The 17,337-nt window shown below is 39.6% G+C and overlaps 1 protein-coding gene across 5 annotated transcripts in view; it reads left to right on the plus strand.

Moving 5' to 3' along the window:
* Positions 1-17,337, plus strand: part of LRRC49 (leucine rich repeat containing 49) — a 168,602-nt gene that overhangs the window by 129,098 nt on the left and 22,167 nt on the right. For 4 of the 5 annotated variants that reach the window (XM_025884467.2, XM_073877296.1, XM_025884471.2 and 1 more), the window contains one exon: positions 16,144-16,329. The exons of the other annotated variant lie outside the window; for it this stretch is intronic. In XM_025884467.2, coding sequence (XP_025740252.1) covers positions 16,144-16,329 — 186 coding nt within the window. The remainder of the gene's footprint in view (positions 1-16,143; positions 16,330-17,337) is intronic. 5 annotated transcript variants of the gene reach the window in all.

The raw sequence follows: 17,337 nt of genomic DNA on the forward strand, positions 1-17,337 counted from the left end.
CAGACCTTGCTGGCACCATGAGCCCTACACCTGCACTCTCCTATGGGACCTGCCCCTTCTAATACACCCTTGACCAGAGCCCATCCAAAGTGGTGCCACAACCCTGGCACTGTGCAAGCAGCCCCAAAATGGGACAACACCACTCTAAAATGACTACTGCCCTGGGCAGAGGGGAAGATAACCATACACACCAGTCTGACTGTGGCACCAGCAATGGGCTGGGGGCAGATATCGGGTCTGACTGCAGGCCTTGCCCACCAATGAAAGCTTCTCAGAGGACAACACAGGGAAAGTACCCTGCAGTTCAGTGCTATTGCATCTCTGGCAGACACCTGGTCTGACTCAACTCAAGCCCGTGGTGGCCCCAGACAGGCAAAGAGAGCCATTGCAGATGGCTGGACTGAAGGCAAACACAGCTTAGCCACAATAGTAGGGCACGTATGCAACACACATAAGAGACACCACTGAAACACTGGGTTCTGTGGAACAGGGGACATTGCTCTGCAAGGGCACTACAGGCCCTCTTCCTAAGGCTGCTACTTTCAAGAGCAGGAGATGAGCTGACTTTTTCAACACACAGAAACAGATGCAGAGAGTTGGAACAGGAGACAGAAAAATACTTCCCAAATGAAAGAACAAGACAAAATCACAGGAGAGCTAAATTTTTGAAATGGAGATAAGTAATGTATCTGATAGAGAATTTAAAGTAATGGTCATAAAGATACTCATTGGACTTGAGAAAAGAGTGGAGGACCTCAGTGAGACCCTCAACAAAGAGATAAAAAACATTAAAAAAGAACCAATCAGAGATGAAAAACTCAGTAATTAAAATTAAAAATACACTAAATGGAATAAATAGTAGACTAGAAGAAGCAGAAGAACAGATCAGCAATCTGGAGGACAGAGTAAGGGAAAACAATCAGCTGAACAGGGGAGAGAAAAAGAATAATGAAAAATGAAAATAAACTAAGGGAACTCAGCAACACCCTCAAGCATTAATAACATTCACACAGTAGGGACCCCAGAAGAGGAAGACAGAGAAAAGGGAGCAGAAAATTTATTTGAAGAAATAATAGCTGAAAACTTCCCAAATCTGGGGAAAAAAACAGAAATCCAGATTCAGGAGGCATAGAGAGCCCACAGCAAAAGCACCCAAGGAGGTCCACCCCAAGACACATAGTAATTAAAATGGCAAAAAGTAGTGGTAAAGAGAGAATTTTGAAAGCAGCAAGAGAAGAGAAAACAGTTACGTACAAGGGACACCAGCTGATTTTTTCAGCAGAAGTATTGCAGGGCAGAAAGGAGTGGCATGATATCTTCAAAATACTGAAAGAAAAAACCTGCAATGAAGAATGACCTATTCAGCAAGGCTATCATTCAGAATAGAAGGAGAGATAAAGAAATTCCCAGACAAACAAAAATTAAAAGAATTCATCACCACTAAACCAGCCCTACAACAAATGTTAAAGGGGACTCTGAGTGGAGAGGAAAGACTATAAGCAGGAATAAGAAAAGTAGGAAGCACAAAAGCAGTAAAATTAAGTATATCCATAAAAGTCAGTCAAAGACTCCAAAGAAGGATGTAAAGTATGACACGAAATACCGAAAATGTGGAGGGGAGAGGAGTAAAATTTTAGTGCTCTTATAATGGGTTCAAACTTAAGGAACCATCAACTTAATAGAGACTGCTATATGTGTAAGATGTTATATATAAATCTAATGGTAATCACAAATCAAAAACCAGTAATAGATATGCAAAATAGAAAGAAATCCAAGTATATCACTAAAGAAAGTCAGCAAACCATGAGAGAAGAGAGCAAGAGAAGAAAGGAACAGGCGGAACTACTAAAACAAATATAAAACATGCAACAAAATGGCAATAAGTACTACCCATCAATAATTACTTCAAAGGGAAATAGACTGTGCTCCAATCAAAAGACATAGGGTGATGGAATGGATAAAAAAGCAAGACCCATCTATATGCTGCCTACAAGAGACTCTTTTCAGATCTAAGGACACCTGCTGATTGAAAGTGAAGGGATGGAAAAGCATTTATCATTCGAATGAAAGTGAAAAGAAAGCTGGGGTAGCAATACTTATATCAGACAAAATAGACATTAAAACAAAGACTGTAACAAAAGACAGAGACACTATACAATAACAAAGGGAACAATCCAACAAGAAGATGTAACAGTTGTAAATATTTATGCACCCAACATGGGAGCACCCAAATATATAAAGCAGCTAAAAACAAACATAAAAGAAGTAATCAATAGTAGTACAATAATAGTAGGGGACTTTAACACCCCATTTACATCAATGGATAGATCATCCAAATGGAAAATCATCAAGGAAAAAGAGGCTTTGAAGGACACATTGGACCAGATGGATCTAACAGATATATTCAGGACATTTCATTCTAAACAGCAGAACACACGTTCTTTTCAAGTGCACGTGGAACTTTCTCTGGAATAGATCATGTGTTAGGCCACAAAACAAGTCTCAACAAATTCAAAAAGACTGAAGTCATACCATGCATCTCTTCTGATCACAACACTACGAAACTAGAAATCAACCATAAGAAAAAATCAGGAAAGAACACAAATACATGGAGGTTAAATAACATTCTACTAAACAGTGAATGGGTCAACCAAGAAATCAAAGAGGAAATCAAAAAATACATGGAGACAAATGAAAATGAAAACACAGTGGTCCAAAATCTTTAGGATGCAGTAGTAAAAGCTGTTCTAAGAGGGAAATTTAGAGCAGTACAGGTCTACCCCAGGAAGTGAGAAAAATCTCAAACAACCTAATCTTGTTGATGGAAAAGGAGCTGGAAAAAGAAGAACAAACAAAACCCAAAATGAATAGAAGGAAGGAAATAATAAAGATTAGAGCAGAAATAAGTGAAATAGAAATTAAAAAAAAAAAACAATAGAACAAATGAATGAAACCAGGAGCTGGTTCTTTGAAGAGATCAACAAAATTAAAAAACGTTTAGCCAGATTGATGAGAGAGAGAGAGAGAGAGAACTCAAATAAAATCAGAAATGAAAGAAGAGAAATAACAACTGAAACCAAAGAAAGAACAAAAGATTATAAGAGAATATTGTAAAAAATTATATGCCAACAAAGTGGATAACCTAGGAGTAATTTATAAATTCTAGAAACATATAAACTCCCAAAACTGAATCAGGAAGAAATAGGAAATTTGAACAGACCGATTACCAGCAATGAAATTGAATCAGTAATCAAAACCTTCCAACAAACCAAAGTCCAGGATCAGAGAGTTTCACAGGTGAATTCTACCAAACATTTATTTTTATTTTTTATTTTTTTTAAGATTTTATTTATTTATCAGAGAGAGAGAGACAGAGGCAGGCAGAGGGAGAAGCAGGCTCCTTGCTGAGCAAGGAGCCTGTTGTGGGACTCGATCCCAGGACCCTGGGATCATGACCTGAGCTGAAGGCAGATGCTTAACCGACTGAGCCACCCAGGCGCCCCTCTACCAAACATTTAAAGACAAGTTAATACCTATTCTTCTCAAACTATTCAAAAAAATAGAAGAGTAAGGAAGGTTTCCAAATTCATTCTATGAGGCTAGCATTACCCTGATACCAAAACCAGAAAAAAACATACAAAAAAAGAGAGCTACAGACAAATATTTTTGATGAACATAGATGCAAAAGTCATCAACAAAATACTAGCAAACCAAATCCAACAATACATTAAAAAAATTATTCACCACAATCAGGTGGGATTTAATCCCAGGATTGCAAGGGTGATTCTACTGAATCACAGATCAATCAACGTGATACATTACCTCAACAAGAGAGAGGATAAAAATCACACGATCAGGGTGCCTGGGTGGCTCAGTTGGTAAGCGACTGCCGTCGGCTCAGGTCATGATCCCAGGATCCTGGGATCGAGCCCTGCATTGGGCTCCCTGCTCAGCAGGAAGCCTGTTTCTCCTTCCCCCACTCCCCCTGCTTGTGTTCCCTGTCTCGCTGTCTCTCTCTCTCTCTCTCTGTCAATTAAATTAATTAATTAATTAAATAAAATCTTTTTTAAAAAATCATGATCATTTCAGTAGATCCAGATAAAGCATTTGACAAAGTACAGCATTCATTCATGATAAAAACCCTCAACAAAGTAGTTGTTATACCTCAACATGATAAAGGCCATATATGAAAACCCATAGCTAACATCATACTCAATGGTGAAAAACTGAGAGCTTTTCCCCTAAGATCATAAACAAGACAAGGATGCCCACTCTCACCACTTTTATTCAAGAGTACTGGAAGTCCTAGCCACCGCAGTTTGATAAGAAAATAAATAAAAGACAACCAAACTGGTAAGGAAGAAGTAAAACTTCAACTGATTGCAGATGCCATGATACTACACATAAAAAACCTAACAGACTCCACTAAAAACTACTAGAACTGATAAATGAATTCAGTAAGGTTGCAAGATACAAAATCAATATACAGAAATCCCTTTCATTTCTATACACCAATAATGAAGTAGCAGAGAAATTAAGAAAACAATCCTATTTACAATGGCACCAAAAAGAAGAAACTATCTAGGAATAAATTTAACCAAGGAGGTGAAAGACCTGTACTCTGAAAACTATAAAACATTCATGAAAGAAATTGAAGATGACACAAAGAAATGGAAAGGTATTCCGCGTTCATGGATTGGAAGAAAAAATATTGTTAAAATGTCCATAGTACCCAAAGCAATCTACAGATTTAATGCAATCCCTATCAAAATACCACCAACATTTTTCACAGAGCTAGAACAAACCATAAAGAAACCTAAATAACTAAAGCAATCTTGAAAAACAAAACTGGAGGTATCACAATCCCAAAGTTGTAGTAATCAAAACAATATGGTATTGGCACAAAAATACACACATAAATCAGTGGAACAGAATAGAGAGCATAGAAATAAACCCATGATTATATAGTTAATCAGTCTTCGACAAAGGAAGCAAGTATATGCAATGAAGAAAAGACAGTCTTTTCAACAAGTGTTGGGAAAACTAGACAGCTACATGCAAAAGAATGAAACTGGACCACTTTTTTTTCCTTAAGATTTTATTCATTTATTTGAGAGAGAGAGGGCCATGAGTGAGAGAGCAGCAGAGGGAGAGGGAGAAGCAGACTCCCCACCAAATAGGGAGGGGAGTCTGATAAGGGGCTCAATCCCAGGACCCTGAGATCATGACCTGTGCTGAAGGCAGCTGTTTAACCAACTGAGCCACCCGGGTGCCCCAAAAGTGGAACAGTTTCTTACACCATAAACAAAAATAAACTCATAATGATTAAGGACCTAAATGTGAGACCTGAAATCATAAAAATCCTAGAAGGGAACAAAGGCAGTAACTAAATTCACATTGGCTGAAGCAACTTCTTTCTAGATAGGTCTTCTGAGGCAAAAGTAACAAACAAAAGTAAAAATAAACTATTGGGAATATATAAAAATGAAAAGCTTCTGCACAAAAAAGGAAACAATCAATGAAACTAAAAGTCAACCTACTGAATGGGAGAAGATATTTGCAAATGACATCCAGTAAATGGTCAGTATCCAAAATGTATAAGGAATTTATACAACTCAACACCAGATACACAAATAATCTAATTTAAAAATGGGCAGAAGACATGAACAGACATTTCTCCAAAGACAAACAGATGGCCAACAGACACATGAAAAGATGCTCAACATCACTCATCAGCAGGGAAATGCAGTAAAAAACATAATGAAATGTCAGCTCACATCAGCAGAATGGCTAAAATCAAAAAGACAAGAAACGGGGGCGGAGCAAGATGGCGGAAGAGTAGGAGACCTGGATTTCGTCTGGTCTCAGGAATTCAGCTGAATAGGGATCAAACCATTCTGAACACCTACGAACTCAACAGGAGATCGAAGATAAGAAGAGTAACAACACTCTGAACAGAGAAGCGACCACTTACTGGAAGGTATGACGTTCGGAGAAGTGAATCCGAGGCGATATTCGGGAGGATAGACGGCAGGGGAGGGGGCCACCGTCGGCCGCTTCTGGCAAGTGCTAGAGCCGCGGAGCACAAAATGGGACCTTTTAGAAGTCGGCTCCGCAGAGGGACGTCGCTCCAGTGGCTAAGCGGGAGGTGGAACCCTCGCGGGACAGTGTGGTCTCAGGACCCTCGGGGTCACAGAAAGACCGGGGGTGCCTGAGTACCGCAGAGCTCCCGGGTATCAGAGCGGGGAAGCCGGGTGCAGAGACGGAGCCGAGGCGCGGGCTCTGAGCTTGGGGTTGCCATAAACTGTGATCCGCGACCCAGTCGGGCCACTGCTCCTCCAGCAGGGACCCAACAAGCAGCAGAGCCAGGGAGACTCCCCTTCCTGCCCCGGGAGGAGTGGCGCGGGAGCGCACCGCAGGGATCTGCTGGGTTTGGAGACTCCACGCGGGGTCGGGTGCCAGACATAGAAACGCTCGGTCACAGGCCGGGTGAGCACGGATTGCAGCCGGAGACCGGGGAGACGGGAGTGACTGCTTTTCTCTGGGGGCGCACTGAGGAGCGGGGCCCCGAGTTCTCAGCTGCTCCGGGCGGAGATTGGGAGGCCACCATTTTCACCCTGGTCCTCCAAAGCTGTACCGAGAGCTTGCAGGGAACAAAAGCTCCTGAGAGCAAACAGGAGCAGCTTGCTTAGCCCGGACTCACAAGGGCAGGGCAATTCCATCTCCAGCAAAGACATTTGGGAACCACGGCAACAGGCCCCTCCCCCAGAAGATCAGCACGAACAGCCAGCAAGCCAAGACCAAGTTGATCGATCAAGGAGAACGGGAGAACTCCGGCGCTAGGGGAATACTGCACATAGTATTCATGGCTTTTTTTTACCATAATTCATTTGTTTTTCAAAGTTAATTTTTTAACTTTTTTTTTTAATTTTTCTTTTTCAAACAACATCTTATCAATCTCTTTTTTAAAAAAACTTTTTATTTTTCATTTTTAGAGTCATAATATTATCCCTTCATAGTAGTTACCCTTATTTTTGGCATTTATAAATAAGTTGTTCTCTCTTTAAAATTTTGAGATACAATTTCTTATAACAGATCAAAATACACCCTAAATCACTAGTGTAGGGCTTTGTTCTATTCTCCTCCCTTTTTTTTCTTTTTTCTTTTTTCTTTTTCTTTTTAAATCTTCTTTCTTTTTAAAAACAACTTCTTATCTTATCAATTCCTTTTATAAAATCTTTTATAATTTTCGTCTTTACAGGCATCTTCCATCCCTTCATTGTATCAACCCTTATTTTGTACATATATAAGTCTTTCTTCCTTTAAAATTTTAGCAGGCACTTTCTTCTAACAGACCAAAATATGCCCAAAAGCTAGTGTGTGGCACTGATCTATGCACTAGTTTGATCATATTTGATCTGGTTTTTTTTAGTTTTGTTCTGTTTTTGTTTCTTTTTATCTTTTTCTTTTTCCTTTTTTTTTTTTTTTTTCTCTTCTTTCTTTCCCTTTCTTGTCCCCTGGTTTCAGGTCTTTTCTGATTTGTATAGAGTATATTTGCTGGAGACGTTGTTAACCTGTTAGCATTCTGTTCTCTCATTCATCTGTTCTCCTCTGGACAAAATGACAAGACGAAAAAAATCACCTCAGCAAAAAGAACAAGAGGTAGTACCATCTGCCAGGGACCTACTCAATCGGACATTAGTACGATGTAGGACCTAGAGTTCAGAATCATGACTTTAAAGATACTAGCTGGGTCTAAAAAAAGTGTGGAAGTTATTAGAGAAACCCTTTCTGGAGAAATAAAAGAACTAAAATCTAACCAAGTTGAAATCTAAAAGGCTATTAATGAGGTGCAATCAAAAATGGGGGCACTAACTGCTAGGATAAATGAGGCAGAAGAGAGGATCAGCAATACAGAAGACCAAATGATGGAAAATAAAGAGGCTGAGAAAAAGAGAGATAAACAACTACAGGATCACGAGGGCAGAATTCGAGAGATAATCGATACGATAAGATGAAACATTAGAATAATTGGGATCCCAGAAGAAGAAGAAAGAGAGAGAGGGGCAGAAGGTATATTGGAGCAAATTATAGCAGAGAACTTCCCTAATGTGGGGAAGGAAACAGGCATCAAAATCCAGGAGGCACAGAGAACCCCTCTCAAAATCAATAAAAATAGGTCAACACCCCGACATCTAATAGTAAAACTTACGAGTCTCAGAGACAAAGAGAAAATCCTGAAAGCAGCTCAGGAGAAGAGATGCGTAAACTACAATGGTAGAAATATTAGATTGGCAACAGACCTATCCACAGAGACCTGGCAGGCCAGAAAGGACTGGCATGATATCCTCAGAGCACTAAACGAGAAAAATATACAGCCAAGAATACTATATCCAGCTAGGCTGTCATTGAAAATGGAAGGAGAGGTAAAAAGCTTCCAGGACAAACAAAAACTAAAGGAATTTGCAAACACAAAACCAGCCCTACATGAAATATTGAAAGGGGTCCTCTAAGCAAAGAGAGAGCCTAAAAGCAGCATAGATCAGAAAGAAACACAGACAATATACAGTCACAGTCACCTTACAGGCAATACAATGGCACTAAATTCATATCTTTCAATAGTTACCCTGAATGTAAATGGGCTAAATGCCCCAATCAAAAGACACAGGCTATCAGATTGGATTGAAAAACAAGACCCATCAATATGCTGTCTGCAAGAGACTCATTTTAGACCCAAAGACACCCCCACATTGAAAGTGAGGGGGTGGAAAACCATTTAGCATGCTAATGGACAAAAGAAAGCTGGGGTGGCAATCCTTATATCAGACAAATTAGATTTTAATCCAAGGACTGTAATAAGAGATGAAGAAGAACACTATATCCTACTTAAAGGGTCTATCCAACAAGAAGATCTAACAATTGTAAATATCTATGCCCCTAACATGGGAGCAGCCAATTATGTAAGGCAATTAATAACAAAGCAAAGAAACACACTGACAACAATACAATAATAGTGGGGGACTTTAACACCCCCCTGACTGAAATGGACAGATCATCTAAGCAAAAGATCAACAAGGAAATAAAGACTTTAAATGAAACACTGGACCAAATGGACTTTACAGACATATTCAGAACATTCCATCCCAAAGCAACGGAACACACATTCTTCTTTAGTGCCCATGGAACATTCTCCAGAATTGATCACATCCTAGGTCACAAATCAGGTCTCAACCGGTACCAAAAGATTGGGATTATTCCCTGCATATTTTCAGACCACAATGCTTTGAAACTAGAACTCAATCACAAGAGGAAAGTCAGAAAGAATTCAAATACATGGAGGCTAAAGAGCATCCTACTAAAGAATGAATGGGTCAACCAGGAAATTAAAGAAGAAGTAAAAAAAATTCATGGAAACCAATGAAAATGAAAACACAACTGTTCAAAATCTTTGGGATACAGCAAAGGCAGTCCTGAGAGGAAAATATATAGCAATACAAGCCTTTCTGAAGAAACAAGAAAGGTCTCAAATACACAACCGAACCCTACACCTAAAGGAGCTGGAGAAAGAAGAGCAAATAAAGCCTAAACCCAGCAGGAGAAGAGAAATCATAAAGATCAGAGCAGAAATCAATGAAATAGCAACCAAAAGAACAGTAGAACAGATCCACGAAACTAGGAGCTGGTTCTTTGAAAGAATTAACAAGAGTGATAAACCCCTGGCCAGACTTCTCAAAAAGAAAAGAGAAAGGACCCAAATCAACAAAATCATGAATGAAAGAGGAGAGATCACAACCAACACCAAAGACATACAAACAATTATAAGAACATATTATGAGCAACTCTATGCCAGCAAATTAGATAACCTGGAAGAAATGGGTGCATTCCTAGAGATGTATCAACTACCCAAATTGAACCAGGAAGAAATAGAAAACCTGAACAGACCTATAAGCACTAAGGAAAATGAAGCAGTCATCAAAAATCTAACAAACAAAAGCCCAGGGCCAGCTGGCTTCCCAGGGGAATTCTTTCAGACATTTCAAGAAGAATTAATACCTATTCTCCCGAAACTGTTCCAAAAAATAGAAATGGAAGGAAAATTCCAAACTCGTTTTATGAGGCCAGCATTACCTTGATCCCAAAACCAGACAAAGACCCCATCCAAAAGGAGAATTACAGACTAATATCCTCGATGAACATGGATGCCAAAATTCTCACCAAAATACTAGCCAATACAATCCAACAGTACATTAAAAGGATTATTCACCATGACCAAGTGGGATTTATCCCTGGGCTGCAAGGTTGATTCAACATCCGCAAATCAATCAATGTGATACAATATATTAACAAAAAAAAAGAACAAGGATCATATGATCCTCTCAATAGATGCAGAAAAAGCATTTGACAAAGTACAGCATCCTTTCTTGATCAAAATTCTTCAGAGTATAGGGATATAGGGTACATACCTCAAGATCATAAAAGCCATCTATGAAAAACCTACAGCGAACATCATTCTCAATGGGGAAAAGCTGAGAGCTTTTCCCCTGAGGTCAGGAATGCGGCAGGGATGTCCACTCTCACCACTGCTATTCAACTTTGTATTAGAAGTCCTAGCCACAGCAATCAGACACCAAAAAGAAATCAAAGGCATCCAAATCGGCAAAGAGGAAGTCAAACTCTCTCTCTTTGCAGATGATATGATACTGTATGTGGAAAACCCAAAAGACTCCACCCCAAAACTGCTAGAACTCATACAGGAATTCAGTCAAGTAGCAGGCTATAAAATCAATGCACAGAAATCAGTGGCATTCCTATACACCAACCACAAGACAGAAGAGAGACAAATCAAGGAGTCGATCCCATTTACAATTGCACCCAAAACCATAAGATACCTAGGAAGAAATGTAACCAAAGAGGCAAAGGATCTGTACTCAGAAAACGATAAAATACTCATGAAAGAAATTGAAGAATACACAAAGAAATGGAAAAACGTCCCATGCTCATGGATTGGAAGAACAAACATTGTGAAGATGTCAGTGCTACCTAGAGCAATCTACACATTCAATGCAATCCCCATCAAAATACCATCCACCTTTTTCAAAGAAATGGAACAAATCATCCTAAAATTTGTCTGGTACCAGAAGAGACCCCGAGTAGCCAGAGGAATATTGAAAAAGAAAAGCAAAGCTGGCGGCATCACAATTCCAGACTTCCAGCTCTAGTACAAATCTGTCATCATCAAGACAGTATGGTACTGGCACAAAAACGGACATATAGATCAATGGAACAGAATCGAGAGCCCAGAATTGGACCCTCAACTCTATGGTCAACTTATTTTTGACAAAGCAGGAAAGAATGTCCAATGGCAAAAAGACAGTCTCTTCAACAAATGGTGTTGGGAAAATTGGACAGCCACATGCAGAAGAATGAAACTGGACCATTTCCTTACACCACACACAAAAATAGACTCCAAATGCTTGAAAGACCTAAACGTGAGACAGGAGTCCATCAAAATCCTAAAGGAGAACACAGGTAGCAACCTTTTCGACCTCAGCCGCAGCAACTTCTTCCTAGAAACATCGCCAAAGGCACGGGAAGCCCGGGCAAAAATGAACTATTGGGATTTCATCAAGATAAAAAGCTTTTGCACAGCAAAAGAAACAGTCCACAAAACCAAAAGACAACCGACAGAATGGGAGAAAATATTTGCAAATGACATATCAGATAAAGGGCTAGTATCCAAAATCTATAAAGAACTTATCAAACTCAACACCCAAAGAACAAATAATCCAATCAAGAAATGGGCAGAAGACATGAACAGACATTTCTCCAAAGAAGACATCCAAGTGGCCAACAGGCACATGAAAAAGTGCTCATCATCGCTCGGCATCAGGGAAATCCAAATCAAAACCTCAATGAGATACCACCTCACACCCGTCAGAATGGCTAAAATTAACAAGTCAGGGAACAACAGATGTTGGCGGGGATGTGGAGAAAGGGGAACCCTTCTACACTGTTGGTGGGAATGCAAGCTGGTGCAACCACTCTGGAAAACAGTATGGAGGTTCCTCAAACAGTTGAAATTAGAGCTACCATACGATCCAGCAATTGCACTACTGGGTATTTACCCCAAAGATACAAATGTAGGGACCCGAAGGGGTATGTGTACCCCAATATTTATAGCAGCAATGTCCACAATAGCCAAACTGTGGAAAGAGCCAAGATGCCCATCGACAGATGAATGGATAAAGAAGATGTGGTCTATATACACAATGGAATATTATGCAGCCATCAAAAGGAATGAGATCTTGCCATTTGCAACGACATGGATGGAACTGGAGGGTGTTATGCTGAGTGAAATAAGTCAATCAGAGAAAGACATGTATCACATGACCTCACTGATATGAGGAATTCTTAATCTCAGGAAACAAACTGAGTGTTACTGGAGTGGTTGGGGGTGGGAGGGATGGGATGGCTGGGTGATAGACATTGGGGAGGGTATGTGCTACGGTGAGCGCTGTGAATTGTGCAAGACTGTTGAATCACAGATCTGTACTTCTGAAACAAATAACGCAACATATTTTAAGAAAAAAGAAAAAGAAGATAACAGGAGAGGAAGAAAAGGGGAGTATGTCAGAGGGGAGTCGAACCATGAGAGATGATGGACTCTGAAAAACAAACTGAGGGTTCTAGAGGGGAGGGGGGAGGGGGATGGGTTATCCTGGTGATGGGTATTGAGGAGGGCACGTTCTGCATGGAGCACTGGGTGTTATGAACAAACAATGAATCATGGAACACTGCACCAAAAACTAATGATGTAATATATGGTGATTAACATAACAATAAAAAAATTTAAAAAAAAAAAGACAGTATGGTATTGGCACAAAAACAGACACATAGATCAATGGAACAGAATAGAGAGCCCAGAAATGGACCCTCCACTCTATGGTCAACTAATATTTGACAAAGCAGGAAAGAATGACCAATGGAAAAAAGACAGTCTCTTCAACAAATGGTGTTGGGAAAATTGGACAGCCACATGCAGAAGAATGAAACTGGACCATTTCCTTACACCACACACAAATATAGACTCCAAATGGTTGAAAGACCTAAACGTGAGACAGGATTCCATCACAATCCTAAAGGAGAAGACAGGCAGCAACCTCTTTGACCTCAGCCACAGCAACTTCTTCCTAGAAACATCGCCAAAGGCAAGGGAAGCCAGGGCAAAAATGAACTATTGGGATTTCATCAAGATAAAAAGCTTTTGCACAGCAAAAGAAACAGTCCACAAAACCAAAAGACAACCGACAGAATGGGAGAAAATATTTGCAAATGACGTATCAGCTAAAGGGCTAGTATTCAAAATCTATAAAGAACTTATCAAACTCAACACCCAAAGAACAAATAATCCAATCAAGAAATGGGCAGAAGACATGAACAGACATTTCTCCAAAGAAGACATCCAAGTGGCCAACAGGCACATGAAAAAGTGCTCATCATCGCTCGGCATCAGGGAAATCCAAATCAAAACCTCAATGAGATACCACCTCACACCCGTCAGAATGGCTAAAATGAACAAGTCAGGAAACAACAGATATTGGCGGGGATGTGGAGAGAGGGGACCCCTCCTACACTTCTGGTGGGAATGCAAGCGGGTGCAACCACTCTGGAAAACAGTATGGAGGTTCCTCAAACAGTTGAAAATAGAGCTACCATATGGTCCAGCAATTGCACTACTGGGTATTTACCGCAAAGATACAAATGTAGGGATCCGAAGGGGTACGTGCACCCCAATGTTTATAGCAGCAATGTCCACAATAGCCAAACTGTGGAAAGAGCCAAGATGTCCATCGACAGATGAATGGATAAAGAAGATGTCTATATTCACAATGGAATATTATGCAGCCATCAAAAGGAATGAGATCTTGCCATTTGCAACGACGTGGATGGAACTGGAGGGTGTTATGCTGAGTGAAATAAGTCAATCAGAGAAAGACATGTATCATATGACCTCACTGATATGAGGAATTCCTAATATCAGGAAACAAACTGAGGGTTGCTGGAGTGGTAGGGGGTGGGAGGGATGGGGTGGCTGGGTGATAGAAATTGGGTAGGGTATGTGCCTTGGTGAGCACTGTGAATTGTACAAGACTGATGAATCACAGATCTGTACTTCTGAAACAAATACTGCAATATATGTTAAAAAAAAAAAAAGAAGATAGCAGGAGGGGAAGAATGAAGGGGAGTAAGTCGGAGGGGGAGACGAACCATGAGAGACGATGGACTCTGAAAAACAAACTGAGGGTTCTAGAGGGGAAGGGGTGAAGGGATGGGTTAGCCTGGTGATGGGTATTAAAGAGGGCACATTCTGCGTGGAGCACTGGGTGTTATGCACAAACAATGAATCATGGAACAGTACATCAAAAACTAATGATGTAATGTATGGTGATTAACATAACAATAAAAAATTATTAAAAAAAAAGACAAGAAACACAGGTGTTGGCTAGGATGTGGAGAGAAAGGAATGAACCCTTGCGCACTGTTGGTGGGAATGCAAATTGTTGCAGCCACTGTGGAAGGAAGTATGGAGATTCTCCAAAAATTAAAAATAGAACCACTCTACTATCTAGTAATTTCACTACTAGGTATTTATTCAAAGAATATGAAAAGACTAATTTGAAAAAATATATGGACTCTTATATTTATTGCAGGATTTTTTATAATAGCCAAACAATGGAAGCAGCCCAAGTGTCCATCCACAAATGAATGGATAAAGAATATGTCAGTCCATAGATGAACAGATATGTGTGTGTGTGTGTGTGTGTGTGAGAGAGAGAGAGAGAGAGATGGCAAGATTTCCTTCTTTTTATGGCTGAATATTCCAATGTATGGATGTATGTATATGTGATATATATAAGGATATATGTGATATATATAAAGGAAAAAATAGACAAATCAAAAAACAGACTCTTAACTATAGAGAACAAACTGATGGTTACCAGAGGGGGGCGGGTGGCGGAGTGGGTGAAATAGGTGAAGGGAATTAAGAGTACCCTTACCGCGATGAGTACTGAGTAATGTGTAGAATTATTGAATCACTGTATTGTACATCCGAAACTAATATAACACTGTTAACTATACTGGAATTAAAATTTTTTTAAAGATTTTATTTATGTATTAGAGAGAGAGAGAGACAGTGAGAGAGGGAACACAAGCAGGGGGAGTGGGAGAAGGAGAAGCAGGCTTCCCGAGGAGCAGGGAGCCTGATGTGGGGCTTGATCCCAGGACCCTGGGATCATGACCTGAGCCGAAGGCAGACGCTTAACGGACTGAGCCACCCAGGCACCCCTAAAATTTAAAAAAAATAAGGTTGAGAAATTAGCTTTTTCCAATTAGCTGTTTGTGGTACTATTATGTTACTTATTAGTATGTATTTGCAGAAACTGAGTTCTCCCTTGAGTTTTTATTATTGTTGTGTTTTTCTGTGTTAGCCAAGTGATTTCCTTCACCTGCCCTCTTATAGTTCTTTTTCTTTTGCCACATCATCCTCCCTAAAGAAGATAGATAGAAGTGGAGACAATATGTTCAGAAAAGAGCATCCAATTTCACAGAAAGAACACTTACATAGGCATTTCAGTTTCAGTGATTTTCTTTCCCATGGCCAGTTTAACTAGCCTGAATAGTAACTGGCAAGATACAGGTAGTAATGACTAATTCTTCTCAGAAGCATTGTGAGCCCTGTATTTATAAAGTTCTGGAAGTTTTATTTCTAGTCTTTCCTTTGTAGATTTAATTTCAGTGTAAAGCATATAAAAATCATTGTAATGCCTAAAAGTCTGAATTATTGTATATTTATTTAATTTTAAGGATCCTAGTTTGCTAGTAAATGGGGGACATCCTTTGCAGATGGGAAATCACTTTGAATTCAATACTGGGTGGATTAATGGATTCCATCAATGATGTATCAGATGGACTAAAATTATGTAAATTTAGTAGATTCAGTTGATTTAATGTAATTGAAAACATATTAGTTAAGCCTAAAGCTTACAGATTTCTTGGGGAATGATCAGCGAAGCTTTAATGTTAATTTTTTAAGATGGTTAAATTCAATGTTCAGCTCTTTTTTGTGTTTTATTATTGCAGCACCTTAAATTCAAGGAAACAAATCTTGTAATGCTGCAGCAGTTTAATGCACTAGCTCAACTCCGCCGTGTCGACCAGTTGACAATTGATCCTCAAGGAAATCCAGTTGTCAATTTTACACTCTGGAAATACTATGTACTGTTTAGGCTGAGCCATTTTAGTATGCAGAAAATAAATGGGACAGAGGTAAGATAAACATAAGTCAACTGTAGAATTAAAATATTCCTTTTTAGGGGAAATAGTCATAATAATGGTCGGGAAATTTGGTCACCATGATAGAACTTTTTTTTTTTTTAAAGATTTCATTTATTTATTTGACAGAGAGAGACAGTGAGAGAGGGAACACAAGCAGGGGAGTGGGAGAGGGAGAAGCAGGCTTCCTGCTGAGCAGGGAGCCCGATGCGGGGCTCGATCCCAGGACCCTGGGACCATGACCTGAGCCGAAGGCAGATGCCTAATGACTGAGCCACCCAGGCGCCCCACCATGATAGAACTTTTGAGAAATATTGTGGATTTTTCCCAAATCTTGACATTTACAGTGTTGAAAACCTAAACATCCATCAAAAAACTTCTAAAGCACTAGACAGACTTTAAAAATAGTAACCAAATCATGGTGAAGAGCAAATACTTTTACTGTTGTTTGTAAACATTCAGAGAAGTAAAATGTTGGTAGGATGACAGTTAAGAAAAAAAAGAACACTTATGTAGGTACTGTGATCTTTGTATTCTTCAAAGTGTTTTGCAGATTGCCGGACGCATAAGAAGGATGGGGAAGTAATACCCAAAGATCAGCTGATAAGGGTCATGGTAGAGGAAGGGAGGAATAAAGTGAGAAAAAAAGAGAATGTATGCAGGGAAAGAAAAATAATTTTAAAAAGATGAGAAGGAGAAATAAGAAAGGTAAAAAAGAAAGTAAAAATGAGAAAAAAAGGAAATAAAACAAGCATATGTAAATGGTTGGACTGCTTTGTTAACAGTTTGTAACAGCTGCCTGTGGATTACCTGCACTGTATAACTTGGGCCTGGAATATTATTAGTGAAAGGATATTTTTCAGATTGATTTCGCTAAGCTTGTCACAAGGGTAATCACCCTGCTATCCAAAGACCATGTTCTCTAAATACTATTTTGGAAGAAAAGAGAAACTATGCTTCTTCCTCTCCTGTGGAATTCCTGCACTGAATTTAAATTAATCC

Source organism: Callorhinus ursinus, unplaced genomic scaffold (genome assembly GCF_003265705.2).
Source record: "Callorhinus ursinus isolate GAN/ISIS: 27379988/994484 unplaced genomic scaffold, GSC_fseal_2.0 scaffold25, whole genome shotgun sequence".
NCBI lineage: Eukaryota > Metazoa > Chordata > Mammalia > Carnivora > Otariidae > Callorhinus > Callorhinus ursinus.